This window comes from Euprymna scolopes, chromosome 13 (genome assembly GCF_053919585.1).
Source record: "Euprymna scolopes isolate OS-2025 chromosome 13, ASM5391958v1, whole genome shotgun sequence".
NCBI classification, from domain to species: Eukaryota; Metazoa; Mollusca; class Cephalopoda; order Sepiida; family Sepiolidae; genus Euprymna; species Euprymna scolopes.
The window spans coordinates 69,860,555-69,883,881 of NC_136494.1; the positions used below are offsets into that span (position 1 = coordinate 69,860,555).

At 36.9% G+C, this 23,327-nt stretch overlaps 1 protein-coding gene across 1 annotated transcript; it reads left to right on the plus strand.

Moving 5' to 3' along the window:
• The first annotated feature begins 11,588 nt into the window (after positions 1-11,588).
• Positions 11,589-12,530, plus strand: LOC145292278 (uncharacterized). Its single transcript, XM_080138603.1, has one exon. The coding sequence runs from the start codon at positions 11,589-11,591 to the stop codon at positions 12,528-12,530; it is 942 nt and encodes a 313-aa protein (XP_079994729.1).
• The last annotated feature ends 10,797 nt before the right edge of the window (positions 12,531-23,327 follow it).

Here is a 23,327-nt window from a genome sequence, read left to right on the forward strand (position 1 = left end):
GTTTAAAAATTGAAAAATATTGAGTTCCTAAAATTCATTACTGTTTAAAAAAAAAATTCTATTACTTTTAAAACAACTTTAATAGTTTATTTTGGAAGTATAATCCATAAAGAAAATAAACAACCCACCTTTAAAAGAGAAATTACGAGTTTTTTTTATATTTTATTCGCAGTTTCGTGTTAGGGGTGTCAAAAATTCCTACAAAAATTCTGATACACCTAATGCAGTGCTTGGGTCCAATAGCAAGGAGAGTGATAGACAACTGGGGAAAATGCCGAAAAAAGCGGAGAGCACGTACACCACTTGGAATTCCTAAATGGTCTACTATTTTAGTAGTGACTTCGGTGATCTTACGGGAACCAGTGTGTCAACATGATTATGCCATATGTGTGCGTGTATATATATATATATATATATATATATATATATATATATAAGTGTGTGTGTGTGTTTGTGTGTGTGTGTGTGTCTGCAGATGCAGGTATGCATGTATATACACGAATAATAGAGAGATCAACAAAGATGTTAATTTTTTTATTACATTTTCACCCCAAACAATGCACATTGCCACTTTGATGTAGGGAGCTACTATCAGGGGCATAAGCTACAGGGGTACTATGTAGGGAATTGGGCAGTAAGATATCTGTTCACATTACACTTGAACTTCTTCTTGCTAGTGCAGTTGGGGAAGCAGGGACCCGGAAGGGAGTTCAAACGTCTAGCGGTTCTGAGGAAGAAACTACTGGCGTAGAAGGCTCTCTTAGATATAGGGATCTCTACTGTGTAGGGGTGGGATTTGGCTGCTTGGCAGGTCTGTCGGGGTTATTTACGTCGAGGGTTTACAAGTGCTTGCAGTTCATCAGAGCATTTACCATTAATATACTTGTAGAAAAGGCAGAAGGATGCAACATTTCATCGATGAGACAGAGGCTGAAGCTTAGATGACAGTTAAAGGACGTATCAGGTTGGCGACTCTCTATTGAACCTTGTCTAGAAGCGAGAGACTAGTAGCAGATGCACCAGCCAAAACACGATAACAATACTCCATACATGGGCGAATGGTTGCCTTATAGATGTATAAGATACTTTCAGGCGTTAGTAGTTTTCTAGCACGGTTGACAGAAACTACCTTCTTCGCAGTAGTCTTGGCAGTGTAACTGTTCCAACTCACGTTCCCTGTGAACGTTAGGAAGAGGAGTTTAAAGGAGGTAAAAAGGGGCATGCGAACAATCTGATACACAATCAATTCATAAAATTACAGAGAAAATTATTACAGAAAGAAAAAGAGGATGCGAAACAGAAGAATAGAAACAGATTGAAATAACGTATGATTCTGCATGGAACAGAGAGTCATGTAAACAGAGAGAAAGAGAGAGAGAGAGAGAGAGAGAGAGAGAGAGGGTTACATAAATAGTGAAAGAAGGAGTAAAACCGTGATAGCTTTTTGTATTAACATTAATAAGCATACAATAGATAAAACAAAAACAAAACAAAAAAGCACCAAAAAACAAAAAACGAAAAAAAAAATAAAAAAAGCGCCAAACTACTTAAAGTCAATGTAGAGATTAATAAAACCCGGCGAACAAATTCCGCAAATAGTTGAAGCCGGTCCACAAAAAGTAAACCTTCTCGTAAGCGTTTTATTAGTTCTGCGCATCTCTGGGGATCCCGTCTCGTCCTGCTCGATTGGTTAACAGAGAGAGAAGTCGTGCTCAGGGCTGGGTTGGGAGGTTGGGAAGTGAGGACAAAGCGAATGATTTGTAAGGTGTTTAGTCACAATTTATGAGGGACGTAGAATGGCGGTTGCAAAGTGTTACCTTAATCTGACCGAGTGATCAGTGCTGATCCTTTGGACGCTTGCCTGATTTTGAGGATTCGAATAAACAAAAAGCAAATAAAAGAAAAAGAAAAAAAAAGAAAAGAACTGACGAATTGTGTGTTTAACGTTTTATATATATATATATATATATATATATATATATATATATATATATATATATATATATATTAGTAATGGGACGATTCCAATATTATTCCTGATTCCGATAAAATTACCGATTTCGTACCAAATTCCCGATTCCGATTTCATTACTTTATAAATCTCTAATTATTTAACTATAAAATTGTTATTTTTCCCGATTTTCGTAAAAACACATGTTAAATATGCAGATATTTTCCTAAACGTCAAAATAAACTTCTGGAGGATGATCTATCGATTTTAGCTTCACTGGTAATTTAAAATCAATAAATATTTATTATTTTATCATTATTACCAGCAATGGAAGATTTTGGTTTAAACGAAATCAAATTAAAAAAAACAATTAAAAGAATCGTGTTTGAATCAGAAAATAGGCATAAATTTTTCCGATTCCGATACCGATTCCGATATCCCAAATCTTCCGATTTTTCCGATTCCCGATTCTCAATTCCAAATCCGATTAATAGTCCCAACACTTATATATATATATATATATATATATATATATATATATATATATATATATATATATATATATATATATATATACATACAGTACTGTATGTGGATGACTATATATATATATATATATATATATTTCGAGGTTAATATATTCCAGAGGTAAAATAAACAATGAAGTATAACGAGGTTCAGACAAGAATGCTCAATATCGAAGTAGAGCAAGGTATACATTTATTTGTCTTTACATAAGCAGTAATGTGTTGCTACACAGACATGAGCATGTTTCGGCCAGCTAGTGTTTAGCAAACTAGAGACCTCTTCAGGCGATACAGTTTATTCAAAAGTAAGCTTTGTAATGAAAATATCCGGTCATCTACGTCACCGGGAATTAATATCAGGAAGGTCCGGTAAATGCTGTTGAAATAGAAACAAGGAAAAAAAATTGGTTGTATGTAAACAAGACTAGAACGGGTGTGGTCTGTGTTGAGATGTAGGAATAAAGTAGAAAGAGTGGGGGATTAATAGTCAAGATGGAGATAGTGAAAGACTGGAAAGAAACGGTACATATATACGTGCGCGATGTCCGCCTCAAATCCTAAACATACTAGTGCACATAAGGTCAATTAGCAGGTGAGTTTTAAAAAGTTTTTTAGGAATATTTTTGCGACAAAGAGTTTAGATTTAACCGGCATCATTCCCTAATAATATATTAAGCATTATTAGTAACGGAATTATTGCAGTTTAATATAAACCCTATGTACCGTTTCTTTCCAGTTTTTCACTATCTGCATCTCGGCTTTTTAACCCCTCCCACCCTTTCCACTTTATTCCTATATTCGAACACAGAATCAATACTTCTTTTAGTCTTGTTTACATACAACCAAATCTTATTCCTTGTTTTTATTTTTAACAACATTTACCCGGACAATCCTGCTATTAACTGCTTGTGACATAAATGGTCTGATATTTTCATTGCAAACAATGCTTTCGTATAAGCAGTATCGCCTGAAGAGGTCTCTAACGACTTAAAACTAACTGGCTGAAACATGCTTATGACTGTGTAGCAACACATTACTGCTTATACAAAAACAAATGAAAAAGTATATATATATATATATATATATATATATATATATAATATTTTACTTATGTAGACAAATATTACATAGTTGTTACACTGAACATGCTAATCTTTAGGAACGACTGGTTTATTAAAAAACAAAAGGCTCATCGTCAGGCAACAGGAATAAAGTTTATCCCTATTCAACCTAGCTTGTCTATATAAATAAAAATATTACATTTTTTTCTTTTTATTGAGCATTCTTAATAAACCCGTTTTAATTTATGGGTTTTATCTCCTGAACAACTTTAACTTGATATATATATATATATATATATATATATATATATATATATATATATATATATATATATATATATATATATGAGCAAACAGTTAATGAAATATGTTAAAAAAAAACACTTTGAAATGAGTTAAAAACATATTTAATTTGAAAAGGAAACACTACATAAATGGATAATCCTTAATCCGCGGAGTTTCGAAGAAATACTCTCCTTCTCATCAGAGGGTAGGAATTAGCAAAATGCAGGATCGGATTTTGCATGCAGAAGTATTTGATGAAACAACAAATAAGTCAAAGAATAACTATGTCTCGGAAGTAGAGTGAAAAGCACATCTTATTTTTCTTTTATTAATATTATTTTTTCCTTGTACACACTTTTTTGTGAATTATTCCATGGATTTCTGCCTTTGGATTATTATGGACCATCTTCTTCCAATTACGGGATTTCTTTGGATTTTACTTGTACAAATGGAAATTCTTTTAACTTTCTTGAAGTTTTACATTTGGATTTTACCATCACTGGATTTTTTTTATCTTCCACCAGACTATCCATTAATGTGTAATCACCTTTTTCTTTACCATATTCCCTCTGCTTAACTTATTTTGTTTTCAAGTAAGATCTTTGACTTATTTGTTGTTTCATCAAATACTTCTGCATGCAAAATCCGATCCTGCATTTTGCTAATTCCTACCCTCTGATGAGAAGGAGAGTATTTCTTCGAAACTCCGCGGATTAAGGATTATCCATTTATGTAGTGTTTCCTTTTCAAATTAAATATGTTTTTAACTCATTTCAAAGTGTTTTTTTTAACATATTTCATTAACTGTTTGATCATATTATAAGCTCTATTTCCTATTTGGTATTATCGAGCTTTTATATCTGGCTGAGATAAGTTTATAAATATTAATTCTTTAATATTTATAATTTACTTTAATTTTACCATCTTGGATCATTTTGGTAAATTCAATTGTAATTTTCATTTTATATATATATATATATATATATATATATATATATATATAATATGAATTAAAAATCTTGTTATTGAAAATTTATTCAAATTTTCAACAACAACAACAACAACAGAAAAAGATTATAAACCTGTAAGAAAGGTATATACAATTTTAATTATCCGACAAAGAGTTCAAATAAACAAGAAAAACGTTATTCCATGAAGTTTCGAAGAATACAATTCTTCTCATCAGAGGGAAGAGGTTTGCAAAATATACAATACATTTTGCAGGTTAATGCATTGGATGAAACAAACAATATGAAATTAATCACGCTTGCATAAAAAAATATTTAACAATTAATGACAGCTTATGAGATTAAGAAAACAAGAAAGGAGGAAAAGGGGAGAAAAAAAAAATCCAATGAGAATGATGGTAAAATCCAGAACAGGAAAAATCCGGAATTGGTCAACACCAAAGTGTACCTGAATGTACTGAAGAGCATGGTGATTCTCTGGTGCAATCTGGTGGCCGCTAACAGACCTTGGATGTGGCAGCAGCACTCGGCGCCGGCAGACCCACAAGTAAAAGAGATCAAGACTTGGCTTCAAAAGGAGTGCTACAACATTCTACTCTTCTACCACTGGTCTCCTTCTTCCACCGAGCTGAACCTCTTTATTTCGGTTTCGATTCAAGCTAACGCACACAAGTCATATGGATATATATATTTTTATTTTTGAAATCGCAACTTTATAATATCTAAACATCGATAGAACATTAATCTATATAATTATAAAACTTAAGTGACCTTGTAACGCGTGTTGTAACCCAACATCCGGTTTACGACTTCCAGTTACGCATATGCGTACACAAACATAAACCTATAACAGCGTAAATAATCAACTCGACAATAAAACGTATTGTTTAACTGTGTACGTTTTCAGTGTCCCAATTGTTTTTTTTCGCGTTTGAATTATCTAAATAAACAATTGTTTATGCTTTCTGCTTTTTTTTTACATAGTTCATTTCCGCATTATCTCAATTAGTTTTATTGACTTTATTATTAACATATAAATTAAATATTTGACCCAATGAGTCATGAATGTTTGTTTAAAATAAATGAAAAAAGTTACATTTTATTTTCATTTTCTATTTTAAACGCCATTCTTAACATGGGAAGAGTGTTTTTAACTATTCTATACTTTCAACTAATAATTTCATTTAAAAAAGATATATCAAAATTTGAATTTAACTTTAAGTATTATGGTATCTGTTCAGTGCACATTTACCTATAAGTATGACAAACCACTTATAATTCAATGACTGTAAGTTCTTTTTTTTCAAACATAAACAATTATAAACAGAATGACTCACAGAAATCTATCTATATTCCTTTTTCATTTTAATATACTTTCATAGAAATGTTTCTGTTATGTCAAAAAGAAACTATTTTCTTTACGTCACAAGTGTCACGCTCATACATTAATTTCATAGCTAATAAAACATACTGACCCAACGGGTGACGGGTAGTCTAGTTTTATAATAATATATACGAAATCTGCAAGAATTAAAATATATTTAAACGTACTTTGCCGGCCGTTCGTGCTAGCTTAGATAAATATTTTGCAGTTTTAACAAAAAAGCTACAATAATATCAGAGCGTCTCCATTTACACTGAACATCTAGAGAATGCCAACATCATTAGATTATATATAAATGAGGCCCCTGTGGAATTTTCACAGGTCCCGCTAGTATTAATTAGTCAGATTACTTTTCTCATCCTAAGTGTTATTCTCACAGCGTTTGTGCCGATTTAATCTCTGGCCTTGTTCAAGGGTATCTTGTCGAATTCGAATATATCTCTGTTGAAATCGAGAATCTGTATGAACTTTTAAAAGGAACTCTATTAAATCCATGAGAGTAGCATGCTATCGTTTTATCAGCCATGATCAAATAGAAATTTGTAATATTAATCTTTCTGTCAGTTTAAATGTATGTATGCATGTATGTATGTATGTATGTCTGCCTAAAACTTTCGACACAGGCGACGTATTTTCACAAGATCGATATCATTTTGAAGCGCGACCCTTCAGATGACAAATATCGAAAAATTGGCCAAAAACATTAATTTCTTTAACCCTTAACTGGGCATTTTTCCACAGGGAGGGGTTGCTTTTTTCGCCGATATTTTTTAAAGTCATCCCCTCTTTTTTATTGCCTAACCTTAATTTAAACCTATGTCATTCCCGTTTGGTGATGGGCGCAACAGCTAACGCGTTACGTTTTTTTTTTTCACTTGCTTTTCCTCCTTTGCGGTACGAGTTCGAGCCTGCCTGCCTACTACCACTTTATTTTTCATTTTTGCTCAACACACACCTCCAAACACCCGGGCAACACCGGGCATCGAGGCTCGTCTTAATTAATTCGTAATTGTATTCTTGATATCGTGCTCACTGAATTTTGAACCATCAAAGTGTAAGTCAGAACTGATTTTTACTTTGTACTCTATCCGTTACGTAATGTGTTCTTGCGAGTTCAAGAAAAGGATTCTCGAATTATATCTCCGGAGAAGGTCAAAATAATAGATATTATAAAATCTCATGTTAAACCTTCAGAACAAAAAAAAAGCCCGAAATTGGTTGATACGTTATAAAAGAGGCACACGAATAAACCAATTTTTGGAGGCGTCAGTCGATTTTCATTTCCGATTCAGAGAAGCTGAGTTGCACTAGCAGTAATTTATAATTGAATGTTATTTTTTTTCTCTAACGTCAGTCCTCACATCAATTAAGCAAATACTTACCATAAAATAAATAAAGTCTTACCAGTTCTTTTTGTCAAGAAGACACGTATAATAATATTAGCGTGAATTCCCTTAACGTCGATTACTTAGACTTCGAACCTAATCACTTCACTACAGAGTTCCTCGCATCATCATTTGTACTAGATACGAGCAGCAGCAGCAGCAGCAGCAGCAGCAGCAGCAGCAGCAGCAGCAGGGTTAGTGGTCGTCATTGCTATTGTCTTACTTGTGTGCGCTAGGTAGACACGAAAAACAAATAAGGCTAAAGCCGAGGAAGATCCCTTCGAAAATATTGACCCCTTCCCCCGAAAGGTCATCCTCAAACTGAAAAGGAGAAGAAGAAAAAAAACGTTAATAAACATTTATTTCCAGTCCATTTCCATTCCTGGTTTTTTAGTTCTTAATAAAAAAAATACAATGAAAGGATCCTTTATTGTCTAAATTGAAGGTTGGAGCCATTATTGTATGTATGTTGTCGCCTGCTTTTAAATAACGGCCTTGTTCATAAAATAGGGGGGGGGGGAATGCTTCTTTAAATGTTTTACAGGATGGAATGATATAGTTGTCGCTCTAAAGAAAACACCACTACAGCTTTAGTTTAAAACTTTTATTGAAAAAATAAATTCAGATAACTTGATTATATAGTAGATGTGATATCTATTCAATGTAGCCGTCTTCAGCCTCAATCATCGCCTCGATAGTTGTTCAGAACTAGAAACATGCCTTTTCCATAAGTGCCGGCGGGATCTCAGCGAATATTTGGCGGATGGCAGCGATCATACTGACTTTGGTGCTGTGGGAGAATATGCTGGTGATGTACTCGACGTATGACAAATGAAAGTAATCCAACGGGTCCAAGTTGGAGGGGGATTGGTCAAGTGAGAGAAGAATACAAAGTCGCAGTACTCCTTCTAAAGCCAAGTCTGGACATGTGGGTCGGCTTGCGTTGAGACCTGCTGTCACACCCAGGATCTGCCAGCTATTGCACCTGGGGATCACCACACTCTTCAGTACATCCAGGTACACTCTGTTGTTGACCTTCAAGCCGACTTCGAAGATGAGAGGTGGCAAGATGTGGCCCTCGCTTGAAGCCAGACCAAAGACCATAAACGTGATCGGAAACTTCGTTGAACGGTGACCTCAAGCATTGAACCGTATGGATTTGCATTTTGAGAGTGCTGACAATGGTCCTGTTTTTATAACTTGGATCGGTAGAGAGCATGAGTTGTACAGCGGCGCCTCTCCGATCTCGCTCGTTGAACATCGTGTCACTTAAAGACATGATAGAAAGCTCCTATTGTTGTTTGGGTTTGTATACAACGGGCCAACTCGTAGATGGTTTGCGACAGAAAAAGAAAACCAGTTTTCATAAAACGGAAATTGAATCATATCGTATTTTCTAGGGCGACAATCTAACGTTCCTGTATTTATTGGGTTGAAAGGAAAGTTCGTTCATTTTTTTTTTTGTAAATTCAAATTACAAATAATTCATTGAAATACTTCGCTTGAAGCATTGTTTAATGCATATATAAAAAGAAATTCAAGTTTATAGAAGACAATAATACAAAGGTGTGACGGATAGACTCACACTGACGCTACTTAAGATATGATGGTTGAACCAGTTACGCAATTTCACTTTATTTTGTCTAATTCATATATATATGTATAATAATATATATACAATATTTTACATCAAGGATGTTTTTACTTGTGTCAGGAGGTCAGTGTGATGTTATATTTCCAGATGACCTTTCATCAGGCGTGTGTTCGATTTTCAAACGTGACGGGTTTTATTTTAGATAGAGCAGGTTTAAATTTAAAAAAAATTATTCAAAATAACTAATTATTTAATAATTTATTGACTAATGATGGGACGATTCCAATATTTTATTACATATTGACTAATGATGGGACGATTCCAATATTTTATTAAATATTGACTAATGATGGAACGATTCCAATATTTCGTCTATTTCCTTACAATTACCCTTTTTTTTTTTGTAAATTCCCGCTTCTGTTACAATTACCGATTCTATTCTAAATTCCCTATTCCGATATGATTATTGATTCCGATACTTTGAAAAATATAAATGTTTAGTTACACTTTAATACCTCTAAATATTGAATTAATGCTTTTTAAATCTTTAATTTTTGTATTAATGTAAAATCTCATGTAATAGGCAATTGACAAGCTTAAGAAATGCACTTGTGGGTGGCTGAGCTATAAAATTTAGTTTCAACTTAAAATTAAAAAAATATTCATCATTTTATCATTAGTATCAGCATTGAAAAATTAAATTTTCAACAAAAACAAACTCAAAGAAAAATACGAAAGAATTTATTTTGGCATGGAAAATAATTACAAAATGTTTTCCAATACTTTTTCGATACTTCCAAAAGGTTTCGAATTTTCCGATTCCTGATTCCTTTCTTGATTAATCGTCCATTTTTCTAATGTTCAGCAAGATTTTCAATACCTCTTTAGTAAAAATAAATAAAAAATAAAGAAATAAAGCAGAAAAAGACAGATGTCAAAAATGTTAATTTTCTAAACCTGACATCCCGTATGTTATAGAATAGAGAGAGAGAGAGAGAGAGAGAGAGAGAGAGAGACAGAGAGAGAGGAAGAGTAACTTATATTGAGACACGTTGACCGGAAGTTAGGGTCAGCTGATTGAATTGCGTGTGAGTCACGTGATCAGGTTAGCTGAATCGTAGAGATTTGGTTTGGGATGAGAACGTGACGGGCGGCTTCACAGACGTCTCCTCCCCTTCACTGGGGGGGGGCGCTGACGTGTACCACGCAATCCAGAGATTCACTTTCCATCCTTCTGCGAGACATCCGGTAAGTGAAATAAACTATAAAACCAATTCCTAGCGTTGAAGTGAATGAATATTCGACCAAAACAGGTACCGGTCTCAAATGGTCTGTTATGCCAGAGCTGGGCATATGGGTATGAGCCCCCACTGCTCTATAAAATGGTTCCATAAGGCGTGTGTCACTTATAACCTCTGACACAAATTCACGCCCATGCGTCCACATCGCGAGACCGGTTAACACCGAATGAGCGGGAATGCATGCGAGTGTTCAGCGCTATAACTGTTCGTCTGCTCTTAAATCCAGCTGCGTCTGCCAGAAACCGGCGGCGCCTGGTGATAGTCTGCGTCGGCAAAGAACTTGCGGCAACCTGTCTTCAAACCCATGGAACGACTTTCGATAATCGGCGGCTCCATGGTCGGACTATCCCTCTGCGTCTGCTGACAATCAGCGGCAAGGATATCCGTTCCTGGGAACACACCCACAGTGTACACTTGCGACTGGCGTCCGCCTGTGGTTACTACCGCCAAGAAACTTCATGAGAAATATGCACAATTATACAACTGCGGACCCTACTACGGCGTACGCGGGAGCCGACACGCTTGTTCATCCGGTGGAGCAAGTGTTAAATTTGCAAGCCGGAATGCTTCAAAGAAGACAGAACTACTTCTTCGCCTGTTGGAACGTCCGAACCCTGTGATCTGAGGCGGCACAAGCCCTAACGGTGCGCTCTCTACACCAATACAAGGTGGACGTCGCATGCTTGTCTGAGGTCAGATTACCGGACAGCGGTCACCAATCCATCAAGGTACCACAAGAAGATACTTCCTACCACCTCTATCACAGTGGGGTAACGGACAACTCAGGACTGTATGGCGTCGGAATCGCTCTGAGCGACCGCGCACAAAAATCTCTTTTGGACTGGGAACCCATTTCCCCTCGTCTTGCCCGAATTCGGCTAAAAGGAGTTATCCACAACGTCTCTGTCATCGCAGTCTATGCACCCACGCTAGACTCAGCCGACGCTATAAAGGATACCTTCTACAACGAATTACAAGCTACCGTCAACGGAACCCCCGCCGGCGACATGCTTGTCATAACAGGTGATTGGAATGGCAAAACTGGCAAGGCAGATGCTCAAACAAGATCTACGCTGGGCTTATTTGCGTCGGGAATCGCTGTGCCAATGACGAACGTATCATTAACTTCGCGATGAACAATCACCTCATCGTCTCCAATACGAAGTTTCAGCATCCAAATCATCATCTGGTGACGTGGTACTCGAATGACGGTGTCACGGCGAACCAGATAGACTACATTTTGATACGCAAACGCTGGGTAAGCAATATGCGTGACTGCCGCGCTTACAGAGGTGCTGAAACAGGAAATACCCATGGATCGGATCATGTCCTTGTTAGAGCCAAGCTCACAATGCGACTAAAGGCCAACAAACACGTTTCCCGTCAAAAACGTCTTGATATCACAAAGCTAAAAGTGGACGACACTGCGACTCAGTTTCGACTGGACCTACGCAACCGATTCAATGGTTTACAACCAGAAGAATCGGTGGAAGATATATGGAAAGCACTCAAAAAGGACGTCACTGAAGCAGCGGCCAACACCGTGGGTTTCACAAAGTGTCGTCAAAAGGACTGGATCTCAAGTCGAACGGTGAAATTGGGTGAGGAGGCTAAACGTGCCAGACTCAACGGAGATGCCAACTATCGTCGCCTTCGCCGAGAAACAACGCACTCTGCCCGCAACGACCGCAATGTTTACTGGCACAATATCGCAACTGACATGGAACATGCGGCCTCGGAAGGGGACTCCCGCAAGTTATATCAACTATTGAAGTCCAGCACACAGACGAGGTCATCCGTGAGCGAATCCATCCACAACAGTGGAGGTGAAATCATTACTGAGCTAAACGCACGATTGGATCGGTGGCACGAGCACTTCCGTGAACTCCTGAACCACCAGCCTCCACCTACAATACCAGGTCAAAACACCCCCACTGCTGCAGATCTCTACGATTGCTCGTCGGATACCCCCAGCCATGAAGAAATCAGAGCCGTCATTGCAAAGTTGAAGAATAACAAAGCTCCAGGCGAGGACGGTATCCCGGCTGAGGTCTACAAGACCGGAATTAAATGAATTAACCCGTCGCCTACACCAGCTGATTTCTGAGATTTGGAATAGTGGGGAGATTCCCCAAGATTGGAGTGACGCCATCCTTCTTCCCTTTTTTAAGAAGGGTGACAAACGGACATGTAGTAACTACAGAGGCATCAGCCTTATAGATGTCGCTGCCAAAGTCTTCACTATCCTCATTCTGAGACGGTTTCAATACGAAAGGGACAGAAGGACTCGTCCTAACCAATGCGGATTCCGACCTGGCCGCGGATGCGTCGACCAAATATTCACGCTGAGGCGAGCCTTGGAACAGCGCTGGTGCAACCGACAGCGTACAATCGTATGCTTTATCGACTTCGCTACCGCTTTTGACTCGGTCGACCGCGGTACCCTGTGGAGAGTGATGGAAGCAGATGGTATCCCCCCGAAGCTACTCAACTTGATCAAGGCCTACTACCATCGGACTCGCACGCGTGTCCGCTGTTATGGCCAGGACTCCTCTTTCTTCAACGTCAGCAGTGGTGTCCGCCAGGGATGCGCGCTCTCGCCCACCCTTTTCAACTACGCTATTGATTGGATCATGGAGCAGGCGCTGCCTGGGCATCCTGGCGTCGTGGTGGGGCGTAACTTTCATCTCACCGATTTGGACTACGCGGACGATATTGCGGTTCTCGGGGAGAGCTACAAAGACATACAGATGGTGCTGAACCGAATCCAGGAGAAGGCAGCTGCCATCGGCATGAGAATCAACGCCAGCAAGACGAAGATTCTATCGGCTGGCATCCCCCAAGCAAAAAGATCCTCCGTCACTCTCAACGGGGAATCCCTCGAGGAGACGGATAGCTTCAAATACCTGAGCTGCACGTTCATTGGTACCGGTCAAGGCATGAATGAGATTGAAACGCGCATTAATGCCGCACGAGCTGCCTTTTGTCGACTCCAAAGGCGATTATGGTCACGGCCTGAAATACGTCTTAGGACAAAAATACGAATCTACCAGGCCCTCGTCCGCTCAATACTTTTGTATGGATGTGAGACCTGGCCCATACGGAAAGCGGATCTGCAACGCGTAGAAGTTTTCGACCACTACAATCTCCGCCGCATTCTCCATGTCCGTCCCTTGGATTTCGTCGCCAACAAAGAAGTCCGGCGTCGCTGCAATCTCCAGGCAATTACTGACCTACTGCAGGCCCGACGCCTTCGATGGTTCGGCTATGCCTCTCGCCGTGATGCAGGGGTCTTTATCGACGAGGCTATCTCCCCACGTCCTCTACCCGGCTGGAAAAAACGTGTCGGTGGCCAGCTAAGAACGTGGCTCGGGACTATCAAAACCGACGCTGAACTTATTTCGGGCCCGCTCATCTATGGCCTGTCTCGTTGGAGACGTGACTGGCTGTTGCTCACTCGGGATCTTGCCTCCGATCGCCGGGCTTGGGCCGCAGCGATACGAGATGTGCATCTTCATGAAGCCGACTCAACTCCTCCAGGGTGAATGTCGTTTCAAGTACAAGTAAGTACAAAACAGGTACCGACTCCCCTCCAAGATGAGATGATTCCAGATGGACCAACATCGCCAAAGCGAAGGTATGTTGAAAAATACATGTACACACACACACACACACACACACACACACACACACACACACACACACACACACACACACAACGGCATATGAACATATTTAATAGACTGACCATTAGACGATCGCATATACGATCCCCCTGAAAATGATGCGAAATAAACAGAAATAAATAAAATCCACTTGAAAAAATTCTTGAAAAGAAAATTTAAAATTTAAAAACAATAGATTGTAATGGATTTTACAAATTGGAATAAGGATTTTAGACACAAAGTTTATATCTAGACTTTAATATTCGTATGAGATGATGGCGCAAAACTGTTCTGTTAGAGTAACTAATAATAATAATAATAATAATATATATATATATATATATATATAATGGACTCTCCCGTCGATTATTAATATTATATATATATATATATATGTATATATATATATATATATATATATATATATATATATATATATATAATGGACTCTTCCGTCGATTTCGACGTACGAGCTTCCGTCACAGCAACCAAGTTGCTCGGAAATCCCCACAGATGGTTTATTTACAGTGGTCAGGTCTTTGTGTAGAACCATCCACACCTTTTGGTATTACTACTAACTTTTGTCGATGCAAACGACTGCTACATGACAGAGTATACAGTAAAGCGAATTTTTTTACATCATAGTTTCCTTCTAGATATATGTTTTCACGAAATTTCCTTCTAGATACATGTTTTCTCTCCAAGTGAATTAATGCGCCCTCAGATACCAACCTGGAAATTTCTACGACTTGGCGCGATACATATAGCGCGTAGACTTCCCAAACGGTCACCCATCTGGTATTGGCCAGGTTAAACGTTGCTTAACTTCGGTGATCTGGCGAGAACCGGTGTGTCAATGTGATTGTGTCATATATATATATATATATGGATTAACTTTTATTCGCTTTAATATATTTAATACATATTTAAATAAAAGATATTTAAATATTTATTAAATGAAAATAATTATATATATATAAAGCTGAACGTCTGTGTGAGTGTCTGGCTACGAATAGGCTCCTATATGGTTGACTATTATAGAAAACCGATAACATATAATGATAGAAGATGTATCGAGACACAGGAATGGCTATGTTTGATCTGGCATAATGATGATTCATTAAAATTGTGGGGTCTGCGTTCGCGCCTTGTCCACAAAGTATGGAAATAAAAAATTAAAAAATTAAAAAAAAAAACAAAGTTTACAAGTTTTTTTTGATATAGATGTACATAATAATACTTTGATAAGTATGTTTTAACTTAAATAGGGATGGTATAATAACATTGTGGGGTCTGCGTTCGCGCCTGGCCTCCATAGAATGGAAATAGGCACAAACTTTCATAAAGACTTTTCATATCTATCTGCGTAAGTATAGTTTGATAATTATGTTTAAGTTTGAAGAAATATTGTATAATAAAATTATGAGGTGTTCGTTCGCGCCTGACCTCCATAGAATGGAAATATGTCACAAAGTTTAACAAAGTTTTTTTAATATAGACCCACAGGATATTGTGATGAGTGTTTCAGCGTAAACAGGTATGGCATAATAAATTATTGGATATATCTATTTTATTTTTACTTTCATCATATTTTGCTTTGGTTTTGATACCCCCAAATTGGAAGCTATCTCTTTACAACCCTTTCTTTTCATAACCTATCATACTTTAATAAATCAGAGTCCATTTTCTGTACGCTGTTTTTGAATCCAGTCATCGACGTTACTTTTGCTAGTATATATATATATATATATATATATATATATATATATATATATATATAATATTAAAAGTCCACGTATGCTTCTATGATAGTGATTTAAAGGTTATGAGAGTTTTTGAGGCATGAAAAATGATGTTACTTTTTGTATTTAATATTTTTACTGTTATTTTTTATATTTTAAGCGGACCTCTGGTCTTGGCCACAAAAAAGTATTGAAATACACTTCTCTTGCAGGCTCTTATGGATGTTGCTTTACCAGTTGGCTTCCACACTTGATGTTGTGTCACGCACATGTTCTTAATCTAGTAATAAGTTCTGCCTGCATTGTGTCTGTTTCAGCAGTGAGCCATTTTGGTCTGCTTATCAAACAAACTTTGTCTTATAGTTTATGACTTTCAATGGGAAAGGAAAGATCAGGGCTCTCGTTGGATCAACACTGAAAGAAGTCGCTGAGTTTACCTATGTTCGCAGCCGCATAGTTTCCATATAGAGAGATATCGAAATTCTCATCTCAAAAGCATGGGCAGCATTGGCTGGGCTGCGTCCACTGGACTTCGGGGCTAACTATCAAACTGAAAAGGCAGTTCTTCAGGGTAGTGGTAGAGTCTGTTCTTGTTTACGGTGCTACAACCTGGATACTCACCAAAAGATTGAAAAGAAAACTAGACAGCACATACACCCGTATGCTACAAACAGTATTAAACATATCTTGGCAAAATCATCTCACGAAAGAGCAACTTTATGGCAACCTACCTGCCATATCTAATGCCATCAGGGAAAGACGCCCACGATTTGCCGGTTACTGTCTGAGGAGCAAGCATGAATTGAGTAATGTATTGCTATGGACTCCACGACACGGACGAGCACGTAAAGGACGACCTAGATCCACGTAGATCCAGCAAATAGCACACCCGACGCCAACTGTGAACCTGAAGATCTGAGGCAGCTGCCCGCCTGTGGAACTCGTTTCTCTGCTTTCCAGGTTGGCCTGCTTTCCAGGTGAGTTCGTAAAAAAAAAATCTTAAAAGTGTGTGCCCTACAGTCCACCTGATGCAGACTCATTACTTTCTGTTAGTAATAAATGAAACAAAGCCATGAAATACAAACTTCTAGTGTTTTGTCATTTTTGCCAACCTTAAAATAGAACATATACAGTAGAACCCCTGGATACGGTGGCCCTAGGACACGTTTTTTTTTTTTCAAGTTACAATGTGGAATACAATGTTTTTCCGGCCCTAGTTACGTTATTTGCTCCATCTTACGGTGTTATTTATAATGTTATTTAATTATATCCATGTGTATTATATACAATAATGTATTTTGTTACTAATTTTTAATGCTGTATCCCGTGGTTCTACTGTACATCAAATTTGTTGACAAGGTCGCTGGAATCAATTTATCGCTCTGGATGGTATCCAATTTTCGACATAATATGTGTTTTTTCCCTTTATATCTACAGTAGTTACGTTGATGTTAATAGTAATTAATTGTAGTACATGCTATAAATGAATAAATTGCAAAGACTTTCCTTAAAACATGCTCATAAACTATCATTTTCGAGAGGGATGATTTAAATGAAATATTAAGTTAGCTAGAAAGATATACCGATGTGTCATAAAAGTTCAAAGAGTGTGAAGTAACCACCTTTCTCTCTCTCTCTCTCTTGCTCTCTCTCTTGCTCTCTCTCTCTCTCTCTATATATATATATATATATATATATGTGTGTGTGTGTGTGTATTTCTTGTCCGTTGTATCTTTGTGCGGTAATGTAATTGTTATAAAAACTATAAAAAAGAACACGCGGCATCGACCTCCTTCATCCATTTTATCTTTTTTCTCTAGCGACCAATGTTTGCAGCAGAACCAGATTGACTCTGTCTTTACGTATTGGAAACCCTGGTGAAGTTTGCAGCGTAGTTCATAATCTTGTCAGTAGCTACATACTTGATGCTTCGCTAGCGCTATCAAGGGTGTTTTTTATCGTGATACCATATTGGACTCTTTCAGTAAAACAACAGCGACGGATATTACACACGTCTTTTGAGAAGAGTACCCAATCTCTCATGGCGAAACCACCCAACCAAAGAAATGACATATGGAGACTTACCGAGAGTATCAATATCAGTTTGTAAAAGACGTGTTGAGTTTGCTGGGCATTGCGCACGTACTAAAGATGAACTTGTTTCATCATTTGTACTGTGGAGGGACCCATCATCTCACAATCGATCACGAAAGTTAACTTTTCCAGATAGGATACAACGAGATACATTTACCTCCAAGGAAGATCTTTTGGATACTATGACAGATAGGGGATACTGGAAGAGTGTAGTGAGTTCAATCTCGGCTGAGGACGAAAGATGATGATGATGATGATGATGATGATGATGATGATGATGATGATTCTCCAGCGCATGATTTACGAGACAAAATAGCAAATAATTATATGTATGCATAGTCAGAAATAAAAACGTTAAATTACGTTTTTTCTTAAATTTATTTATAGTTATTATTTAATAAGGTTTGTTATTAATATTCCTCTAATGAATAAAATATTTCATTCTCATTTTTTATTTTCTGCAATTTACCCTAAATTTCATAGGTTTTAGCATTAATCATAAACAACTTATCTATCTATCTATCTATCTATCTCTCTCTCTCTCTCTCTCTCTCTCTCTCTCTCTCTGTATATATATATATATATATATATATATATACATACATAAACATGGTTTAAACATATATCACTTAAAACATGTTTTAGAAAAGTGCCATTCGATCGGGAAAATATAGTTGTCATCTAAACAAGTCTCGAAAGAACGATAATTTCTAACTAAATTTTAACTTTTTAACTAGAAATTGACGAAAAATTGTTATCCTTCTTACTTAGCTAGCATATTTCGCATTGGTATTAAGTTCTCTCCTACTGCGAGAACTTAGACAGCAGGATCGGAAAGTGAGATTGAGAAGTCAGCGCCCCCGGGAGGGACACTCTGACCTGCAAAAAGTGCCTAGGTAGCCATATTGTTTATATTATTTAATAAAGTCTGTTATTAAAATTCTTCTAATAAATAAAATAAGTAATTCTTATTTTTATTTTCTGTTAATTTACCTTAAATAAATAGGTTTCACCATTAATAATAAACAACTAACACACACACACACACACACACACATATATATATATATATATATATATATATATATATATATATATTTAACTTAAACCATGTTTTAGAAAAGTGGGATCGTACATGTGAAACGCTGAAATGAAAAGTTGGTCGGGAAAAAGAGTTATAAATTTTTTTATCTTTCTTACTTAGCTAGCATATTTCACATTATTGTTTAAATAAATACTACAACTATATTTTATTATCGAATTAGCATAAAATACCTATTCTAAATAAATGGGCTATAAATTTTGCCCGTTTTTTACAAGCAAAATTTCTAGTGCATATACAAATGTAACATTCCGACTCCCGGTCTTTGAATACTCTCTAATAGTTTATTTATGTATGACACGTATAGGCAGTTAAGATTTCTCAATTTTTGTGTTAATTGCCGGTGGCCCTGAAATAGTTTACCATATTAATATTGTGTGAAATTATTTAGTTGATTATTTAACCTATGTTTATTTCCCTAACGCGTTTTATCATGTACCTTGATCCCACACGTCCCTTTATTTAATCCTCGGAAGTAGCATAATCGAAATTCATTACAGACTCCCGAGTTTGACAAAAAGATCTATGAGTTCGAAAAATTACATATGAAGAAAGTCGGGGGTTATATTGGCCTAAATGTGAGAATAACACTCTAGACGACAACAGGTTCGAATAATCCAAATAATACAAACATTCTATGTCATTATTTCGATAGTAGGTTCTTGATTTATCTCCAATCTCTAATTGTAAACAACAATGACAAATCGAATTTGCTCCTTAAGTTGAAAGATGCTACAGATTTTTGCTGAATAAGAGGTTGTCTTTAGAACGCCCAACAAGTTGTGCTCCGTCGACGTATTCGACGTACCCGGCGTACCCGACGTACCCGATGTATCCGACGTACCTACTCCGGACATGCAGCAAAGTTCTACGCCTCCATTGTTGAGGTCCCTAGATTCCGGAATGGTATCGACTCTAATAGTTTATTTCCTCGAACTGCTAGATTTCGGAATTCCCTGCCCGTTTCCTGATACCTTGACAGCATTAACCTGCAGAAGTATAAAAGCAATTAATTTTATTTATTGCGGACTATTATCGGCATCTTTTCTTAATTGTTTCACAACGTTTCGGCCAACTATTCCTCTGGCCTTCGTCAGGTGGAGACGACAACAACTACGGAAGGCAGTAATTGCAATGGATGCAGTTAGGAAATTCAGAGTTTCTATCCCGTCGCGGTTACCACCTGACGAAGACCAGCGGAATAGTTGGCCGAAACGTCGTGAAACAACTAAGAAAAGATGAGGATAATAGTCCGCAATAAATAAATTAATGAATAATACTCATCTGAATAATGAATTCCAATTAAAGAATATATATATATATAAATGTAATGTAAACAAATCTCACCGCTCAACACTCACAGGCCCCTGTTGGACATAATCATAAATGACTCTTGACGGTCAAGTTGCAATATGCCTTGTTTGGAGTGACAAAGCGTAAAAAAAGATGATGAAAATGTCGGAAAGATTCAAATGTAGCGAACGAATTTATAGTTACTTTACTTTTTGGTCTCGGTTAATGGCGGAGAAATCCTTCATGACCCATACATTTTTTAAAAATGTTTGTTACTAATCAGAGTGCCCCTTTTTAGGTAGCTGGTTTCCCCCATATTAGAAACCGACCTTATGTCTAACTCTGCCCTCGTAGGGAGGCAATTAATTTTTTTTTTATAGTTCCTTTCTGCATCTTTGTGAAATTAAAAGTGGGCGAATTTGACCGTCATCTATACGGAAAGTGAGAGATCCTATTTCACGATTAGCTCTTTGCTTCCGTTTCTCTTTTTCGTCAAAGATGTACTTGATATGACCACGAGAGACGACCGATAGGTACTGAAAGGAACATCTAGCCAAGGGTCGCAGTGTGAAGATAACCATTGATAAGAAGAAAAAAAAGAAGAAAAAATAAACTTTTTATCTAAAGAAGAACAACAGAGATAAAGAACCTTCCATTTGTGTTTCTGCTTCTTATTAAATTATTAACTCATTAACTCTATCATAAAGTCAATGGGATTGTTGATGTTTTGCTCCCACATCGTGGATTGAGTTCTCTAGTAATTGAATAAACGGTGGTCAGTAAGCGTAAGGCATAGCTCACTACAAATAATTGAGTAATCTTGACAGTCTATAATCTATCTATCTATCTATCTATCTATCTATCTATCTATCTATCTATCTATCTATCTATCTATCTATCTATCTATCTAAAAGAGCTTTGTGTGTGTATGTGTGTGTGTGTGTGTGTGTGTGAGAGAGAGAGAGAGATTTCGAAAATCAGAGGCTTGATTTTTTTGAAAGACGGAAGTAGTACTGTTAAAACGAGCGACCTTTTCTGCTCTAGAATTTATTTTTCTACATAGCCACCCTCATTCTCAATGCACTGTTGCCAAGAATGAAATGACGCATCTTTGCTTCTGACGCACATGCATGAAAGGGGGTTCTTTCTTAGAATTTCACACCGTCAATATCTGCAGCAGAGATAACACTTTCAAGTCATGAATGCATAAGTACAGTCATCATAACAATACAATTTGAAATCCCCTCTAATTTACTAGGGCGGAAGAAAAACATAAGCCATTACTTTTGGAATGCCCCCCGCGTATATATATACACTTGTGCCCGATATTATTCATACCCCCCCTTGAAAATTGAGTTTATTAGGTGTAACTTTGTAAGAATTTATTGTTTACGTCCATATTGATACATATTCTTAATAAACCTCTTCTGATCATTTTCGTCATTTTAAAATCTCGGGATACTTGTAATAAAAGAAATATACAGCTATTTATAAAATCTGCAATGTTCAAAAATAATCATACCCCCTTATTTTTTCAGTATTAATCGAGTTTCTTACTGTTTGTTTCCTGTTTGATTCTTATTTTGAATGCTTTTATACAACCTTTGATTAATTTCATTTCGTTTTTTTGCATTTTTCAGAAATTAAAATGATATCAACTGAAAACCAATAAAAGAATAAAAATTATTAGAATGGGGAAGAAAAAAGAGCTTAGTAATGATCTTAGGACTAAAATTGTGAATTCACATAAGGATGGTTTAGGTTACAAGTCAATTTCCAAGAAATTTGAGGTTCCTACAGCAACAGTACAGAGCATCATCAAAATATTTCAGAGCCACCACACAACAAACAACTTGATTGGTAGAGGAAGGAAAAGGAAACTGTCTGCTAGAGCCACCAGGAATATTGTAAGAAGTGTTAATGCAAATCCAACCACCACTACTAAGGACATTTTAGAAAATCTGGAGTCTTCTGACATAAAAATATCAAGGCAAACATTGCAAAGGACTCTGCATGAAAATGGTCTGAAAGGAAGAAGACCAAGAAGGACTCCATTGCACACCGGAAAACACCTTGCAGCACGTCTAAAGTTTGCTAGGACCCATGTGAATTCTCCAGAGTCCGTTTTCTCAAGTATTTTGTGGACTGACGAAACAAAAATTGAATTGTTTGGCCATATGGATGCTTCTTACGTTTGGAGGAAGAAAGGAGAAGCTTACAACCCAAAGAACACCATACCCACGGTGAAACATGGTGGTGGTAGCCTAATGTTTTGGGGCTCCTTTTTGGCTAGTGGTCCAGGTAGTTTGGTCAAGATAGATGGAACCATGAAGAAGGAGCAATATTTGGAGATACTCCAGAAAAACATTAGACAGGATGCGGAGAAGCTCCATTTAGGACCAAACTGGATCCTTCAACAGGATAATGATCCAAAACATACTGCCAAAATAGTCAAGAAATGGTTTGAGGATAATCAAATTAATGTTTTGGAATGGCCTAGCCAGAGTCCCGACCTGAACCCTATCGAAAACCTCTGGCACATATTGAAAACTGAGGTTAAAAAGCGGAAACCTAGAAATTTGAGGGATTTGGAGAACTACTGCATTGAAGAATGGTCAAAAATCAGTGTTGATGCTTGTAAAAACCTTGTTGATAAATATCCAAAACGGTTACAGGCAGTTATTAAGAATAAAGGGCATGCTATTGACTATTAGTAAGAGAGGTATGAATAATTTTGCACTAGTGCCATTATTGTTTTTCTTTGTATAATGTTTCAAACTTGCATAATTTATTTATTTGTTGAGTTTAAATTAAATGCTTATGCTTGATTTATTGTTTGAAATCCCTTTAATATTGTCTACCTTCTGGTTTGAGCAATATTCTTATAGAAATCTCAAAGATCCGAGGGGTATGAATAATATCGGGCACAAGTGTATATATATATATATATATATATATATATATATATATATATA